At 33.4% G+C, this 7138-nt stretch overlaps 1 protein-coding gene across 1 annotated transcript; it reads right to left on the reverse strand.

Annotated features, from left to right (window-relative positions):
- Positions 1-223: 223 nt before the first annotated feature.
- LOC139782018 (uncharacterized) lies at positions 224-4873 on the reverse strand. The gene is made up of 2 exons (XM_071720922.1): positions 4251-4873; positions 224-3968 (listed from the first exon to the last, which is right to left on the reverse strand). Exons 1-2 carry the CDS (start codon positions 4871-4873, stop codon positions 224-226), a joined length of 4368 nt encoding a protein of 1455 aa, XP_071577023.1.
- Between the last annotated feature and the right edge of the window lie 2265 nt (positions 4874-7138).

Here is a 7138-nt window from a genome sequence, read left to right on the forward strand (position 1 = left end):
TAATAATATATTTTAGATATAATATTTTTTTTATCAATTAAAGTACACTATTATTAATTCTCCACCAATTTTTTTACATGTTAATTTACAAAATTTCTCGATATACAACATTTTTTGTATAAGTTTTTGAATTTTCCTTAATAAGATGTCCTTGATTACTAATCTCATTGACCTTAACTTTAACATTATTCCTCTTAGTTGCTCTTGAGAATGCTACATATAGTTAACCATGAGCAAATACAGAATGTGGCAAATAAATTCCAACTTTTTCTAAAGTTTGTCCTTGAGATTTATTGATTGTCATAGCAAATGCCACTCGAATAGGAAACTGTCTCCGTTTGAGTTTAAACGGTAGTTCCAATTCATTTGTAAGAAAATCAATCATTGGTATGAAGACAATCTGACCTCGAGCAGGGCCGTTCAGAACCTCCGCATAAATAAGATTAGGTTTCAGATCGTTAACAATAAATCTTGTTCCATTGCATAGTCCTTTTTTAGTATTCAAATTCCTTAATAGTATAATTATAGCACCAATCTTTATTTTGAGTCGATGAACTGGCATCCCAGAAGGCGTTACAGAATTTAAAAATTCAGTCGGGAAATTCAATTGTTCTTGTGTATCATCATTCATGATAGAGTCAATTGAGAGATATTCCTTTTCCTGTCCTTCTATTAGATGAAGGATTTCGTCATTAATTTTGAACGTGTCTTCATTCTTTGGACAAAGGATCGCTCGATCTTGATTATCATGAATTTGTTCTATAGTGATTTTATCACCAAAAATCTCACTAATAAGAGATCCTTTTGATATAAAATCCTCAGGGATTTCAATTATATCAGGATGTAGTCCGTCCGTATTTGTCAATTTACCATCTCCTAGTTGCAACAGCCAATTTGCAAATTCTCTTTCATCTCCAGTTCTCATATTTTGTTTAAGTTTAACCTGAATTACATTTCTCCATATAGGGTTATATTTAACTGTTGACTCAATTATTGTCGTTTTTTGTGCATGAGGCACTATGGGTAAATTTTGTCTGAAATCTCCTGCAAATAGAATAACTTTTCCTCCAAATGGTTGTGATTTCTTCATCAGATCCTTGAGAAGTTTGTCAACTGCTGTTAAGGCATGTCCTACAGTCATACTTACCTCATCCCATATGATGAGTTTTGCAGATATCAGTTCTCGTGCAACTTTTGAGTTTCCTCTGATATTTGATTTCGCACCATCATCAATTGGGATGGTAAGCTTAAAAAGGGAGTGATAAGTTCTTCCTCCCTTTAGAAGTGTTGCAGCAATGCCAGTTGATGCACATGAAAGAACTTCTTCGTTTCTTCCTCGTATAACACTCATAAATGCGTTGAACAGGTAAGTTTTACCACTACCTGCAAATCCGTCTATACAAAATAACCGCTGTGGTTCATTTTCATTATCAATTGCTCGCATTACTAAATCGTATACGTACTTTTGCTCAACATTTAGTGTCGATATTAAATATTCACCACGTCTTTTTTCCTCATCTACATTATATTCTATGACATCAATATTTACTGGATTTGGATTTGGAAATTTGAAATTATCACAACTACTTCCATTATTTTTCAGAATCTCTTGTATATGATTCAAAGCCATATTTTCTGGATTGACAACATTGTTGTATACAAAGTCTTCAATCATATATTCTTTGTATTTATTCCAAAGTGTCGGTACATCAGTTGGAGTTCCAAAGATGCAAATATAGGTAAATAGCTCTCGAAGTTGTGCAGGCATATGGGATCCTGTCGCTTCCTCTATTGTTTTTTCCCAAAGATCATCAGCTTCTACCAAATTCTTTGCAATTGCCGCATCTTTGAACGTCTCATAAAGAACGCCATTTACAGTTCTCATATCCTCAAAACATTTTGCTCCTTTTACATGCAGAAGTAGAAGGCGAAGATAAAATCTCTCAGTGTCTTTGATGCTCACTGTATAAAGCCTTGAAATTATTTTTTCAGCACCTTTTTTGCGTAGCTTCCACTTAGTTTCTTTCTTTTCATAAATATAATGTGAAGGAATATCTGTGTAAAGAAAATGTACCGCATTTTCATCAGATTGATTCAATTTAAACCATGCAGTCAGTGTAGTATCTCTGTTGAGCTCTCTTTGAGCAGCTTGCTCTTCATTTCCCGCTCTGAAATAAACCATTTGACGATTAGGTAAATGGACTGCCAGTCTTATTACTGTATGAGACTTCATGAATAGATCATATCCATTAAGTCTCCACATTGCTTCTGGAGCACTAACATATCTTGCATCCATGAATGAGTTAACTTCATCTACTGTGATGAGCCTTGTGCCATCTCGTGTTTGCACTTCAATTGCGGCACAGTCAAATCCTTTGTGAATGTACTTATATAAGTATTTTACGCTCTTCACTGATGAACATATTTCTAAATTGATATGTCGATCATATTTCATGATTAAATATGGCGAATATGGCACCACCCATCGATTGTCAATTTCTTTGCCTCTGACAATGTATTTTTTCCCAGTATTCCTTCGTTGATACATGGGATATCCATTCACGTTAGCATTTGTTTCGTTTCGAAACTCTTTTGGAAAGCCTTTTGAGCATTTTCCATCGTCACCAGTGCAAGGATATCCCTGAGATTGGTTACCGCAAGGACCATGAATCATGTGTTTCAGAACTTTTTCATTAAGTTCTGGATATCTTTCTTCGTCCGGAATTTCAGCCCATACCATCATGTCAATAACTTCTGAAAGTCGAGGCTTATCTTCATCACTCAACATTGCAAGTAAATGCAAATGTGGAAGTCCTCTTTTTTGGAACTCAATGACGCCTGCATAGGCTATAATATTTCCAAAAATTCCATTTTGGATTAGATCCTTCATAATCTCTTTGACATCCAAGCTGAATGTTTTAGCTATCAAATCAGGTCGATACTCTAATGGGCATCCATCAAGGTTTTCCTTAATTGCAGGGCATTGAGGATTGCAAGTCATCGTAAGAAAAATGTCTGGTTTACCAAATTTTCTAACTAAAGACATAGCATCTTGGTACCTTTCTTGCATGTTCCTTGGACTACCCATAAATGAGGATGGTAATATTACAGGTATACCTACTGTAATTCCTTCGTTTTGTGTTAGATTATCAAGGTGATCCATTAACCCTGAATAAAGTTCAGCTCTTAATTGAGGCTGATTCAATTTAATGTAATTAAGCCTATTTGCTTCAGTTTTCATATAGGCATCAAGTATAAATTGGCATCTCAATTTGCCTGCTCTTTGAAATTGGCTAAATTCTGCTCTTGGTGCCAGCAAGTGAGCATAATAGTCCATTTGCGTTACTTTGAATCCTGGATACTGAGGATTATGAGATTTCAATTCTGAATGCCATCCATCATTACCATATGGATATAATAAAGGATAACACATTGGGTCACATCTTTTATCCAGAATTGAAATTTGTTGGACATCGTTCGAATTTTTGTTATAAATTCGAATGTCTCTCTCAAATGGAGGCTCACCATCAATATTCTGAAAGACCACGGCTATTTCATTAGCTCGTGGAGCATTATATCTTCTTTGATCATGTTTAGGATCATTTCGGAAGCACAACATCAAGTTTGGAGTTTGAATGCCTCTCGGATTAAGATCTTGTTCAACTTGACGCATCATCTTAAAAGTCTTTGCAAATTCATTGCATTGGATCATGAAACATGATAAATCTCTCATCATTGCTGGATCACACCTTTGGTTGGCTTCGTTATTCATTCTATGATGAATAGCTTCTTCCGTATCCAAGAAGTAAAGCTGTGCATATCGTGGGGGTTGCCCATCATCTGGACGCATTGCTATCGAGGTCAAATGATGATATTGCCCATGAATCTTCAAGCAATAAGGAGCATGGTTCACTACATCCAAGGGATTCCTATTACCTGGGGCACCCATTGAAGCCATAGCTAAAGCACTGTTATATGAACGAATATTATCCATAAAATTCTTAGATGAAGCATCATTTCCCATGAATAATTTTTTTAGAAATTCTGGAAAATTTATTTGTTTTAATTGAAGTTTCCCCTTTTGACAACAATATGTAAATTTTCCATCTTTAGGTTTTTCACATATAAAGTTTAACGATTTACAAAATTGGCATTCGACATTCATTTGGCCAAGTGTATGAACAGGCACATTCATTTCATGATCCTTCATAATTAGCGCAATATGGTGATTCAGTTGTTTGGCTTGGCACCTTCTCTGAACATGTCTCTGGGCATCAGCTTCAAGTCGTTGAAATCTTGTCTCTACATTTTCCTGTGACCTCTGCATAGCATTTCTCTTGGCATTAGCTTCCAGTCGTTGAAATCTTGTCTCTACATTTTCCTGTGCCCTTTGCATAGCATTTCTCTGGGCATTAGCTTCCAGTCGTTGAGATCTTGTCTCTACATTTTCCTGTGCCCTCTGCATAGCATTTATCTGGGCATTAGCTTCCAGTCGTTGAGATCTTGTCTCTACATTTTCCTGTGCCCTCTGCATAGCATTTCTCTGTGCATTAGCTTCCAGTCGTTGAGATCTTGTCTCTACATTTTCCTGTGCCCTCTGCATAGCATTTCTCTGGGCATTAGCTTCCAGTCGTTGAGATCTTGTCTCTACATTTTCCTGTGCCCTCTGCATAGCATTTCTCTGGGCATTAGCTTCCAATCGTTGAGATCTTGTCTCTACATTTTCCTGTGCCCTCTGCATAGCATTTCTCTGGGCATTAGCTTCTAATCTCTTAGTCTTTTCCTCCAAAATCTCATTTTTTCGCATTTGTCTTAATCGTCTGCTTTCATGACTCACTTTACTCAAATTTGCGCATTTTCTCTTTCGAGGCATTTTGTATAATTAAATTTACTTGTTCTTTAAATATTGAACGCTGAAATTTGTATACTTGAACGTACAATCTCGAAAAATTTATTTTAAATTTACTTGTTCGAACTGGAATACCGTAGGGTACTTTAAATAGAGAAGGGTAAAATTCAAATTTGATTGTACTTGAACGTACAATCGCGAAAAATTTATTTTAAATTTAATTATTCTTTAAATACTATACGCTAAAATTTGTCTACTCGGACGTACAATTGCGAAAAATTTACTGTATAATTAAGACTTACTTGTTCTTCTCTCTTTCTAATTTTCGATATTTTTCTTACTATTATTCTTACTATCTTATGTTCTCATATTATCACATTTGCTTAATCCTTTATTTCTTTTTTCTGTTGTGTTCTTTCTGTTTCCATTCTATCTCTCTTACTTATCTATATTCTGTTCAATATATGTATCTATATATATAAGTACCGTCGTCAATATATTGCATTTTCGTATATAATTCATATTATTACTCACATATCTAAATATAAATTTATAAAATTTGTATAATTTTATCTATTATTATAAGTTCAGTTTTCTTGTTTAAAATTAAATATCTGTGAAAGGAAAAATATATAATTAAACTTATATAAATAAGAGATAAGAAAGACAGAACCAAAAAAAAAACAAAAAATCAATCTGTATAATCTATCTCTTATATCTATACATAAATTTTTAATTTGTATAATATTGTATAAATTTTTTATTGCAACATATATATTGATCTATCGCTTTCAGTGAATTTATTAACTTATAATAATAGATAAAATATATTACAATATAAAACAATAAACCACAATAAATAATTTCATAGTAAAGATTAAAATTAACATTAAAAGTGGTAGCCAATGTATATGTTATTATAAAAAGGATATTTCTAACATCCTTTTTAAACACGGCCTTTTTAAGATTGGAATAATTATTATCTATATTATTATATAAAATCCTTACGGATGGTGTATGTTTGTGCGTTTTTAACTTAAAAACTATTGTACCGAATTTTTACCACAAATATATGAAATAGGGGTAGAATTTTCTGGAAAGTGCTATAGGGTATATAGTTTTTCGTTACCGATTTTCTGGAAACTAATTTTTTTAATTCTTTATTTTTTAAATATTAAAATAATTAAAGAAATCTGTTTCCAGAAAATAGATAATAAGAAACTACATACCCTATAGCACTCCCCGGAAAATTCATTTATTTGGTATATCGTTCGCAAATGTGGCATGCTTCATATGTATGTGTCAACTTGTGAAAGAGAGAGAGAGGGAGGGAGACAGAATAATTACCGTTTTCTGTCTGTATGTACGCGAACTAATAAAAGATAGAGAATGATATTAAAAGACTCGCGCCCGCTACGCGGCGCACCGTCGTATATTTTCGCATTATTGAAATTCAACATCGACCTCTATATCTAGGGCAACGACATCATTCTTTGGTTTACCCTTGAAACTTGGTGACATTTATGAGTATATGTTAGGCTCAGAAGTTCCACCTCAGAAGTTCGAGCCGAACATATACTCATAAATGTCACCAAGTTTCAAGTTAATTGGCTTCTCAAATTCAAAATTCACTCTCTTTTTCGAGTTGCTTTTTTTGAACGGTCGCTGTACAAAGATGCGAGCGAGCAATCTCAAAATTTCCAAAAAAAGTTAGAGCAACCACGGACATTTTTAAAAAAATTTGGTTAATTACTCAATAATTCTTTAAAATTTCTGTTAAAAAACACTTACATTTACATTTGACATGACTGTCATATTTAATTCTCCCTTCTTTTGTAAGATATAATGGAGATATTAAGCTATTCATATACTTTTGGTAAAAATTCGATACACTAACGAATGAGATTCAGTCAATTATTTCCCGAAAAATTAGAAAAATTAGAAAAACCGGTTTCCATAAAATCGGTAACAAAAAACAATACACATTATGGCACTCCCCGGAAAATTCTACCCCAACTTCATATACTTTTAGTAAAAATTCGGTCCACTAACGAATGTGATTCGGTCAATTATTTCCCCAAAAATTTGAAAAATTAAAAGAATCGGTTTTCACAAAATCGGTAATGAAAAATTAACCACGACATTTTCATTTCCGGGAAATTCTACCCCTATTTCATATACTTTTGGTAAAAATTTAGTACACTAACGAATGAGTAGTCCGCGATTATTTCTCGAAAAATTTCAAAAATTAAAAGAATCGGTTTCCACAAAATCGATAATGAAAAATTA

This window comes from Temnothorax nylanderi, unplaced genomic scaffold, assembly GCF_030848795.1.
Source record: "Temnothorax nylanderi isolate EJ_2023f unplaced genomic scaffold, tnyl_v1.0 TNYL_tig0381_pilon, whole genome shotgun sequence".
In the NCBI taxonomy this organism is placed as follows: Eukaryota; Metazoa; Arthropoda; class Insecta; order Hymenoptera; family Formicidae; genus Temnothorax; species Temnothorax nylanderi.

Excerpts from the sequence above, each read along its gene's own strand:
- LOC139782018 (XM_071720922.1), bottom strand. The coding sequence starts at position 4,873 with ATGCCTCGAAAGAGAAAATGCGCAAATTTGAGTAAAGTGAGTCATGAA. Across the intron at positions 3,969-4,250 it reads CAGAGACATGTTCAGAGAAG|TGCTTTAGCTATGGCTTCAA; the intron begins GTGCCAAGCCAA and ends TTCATATAACAG.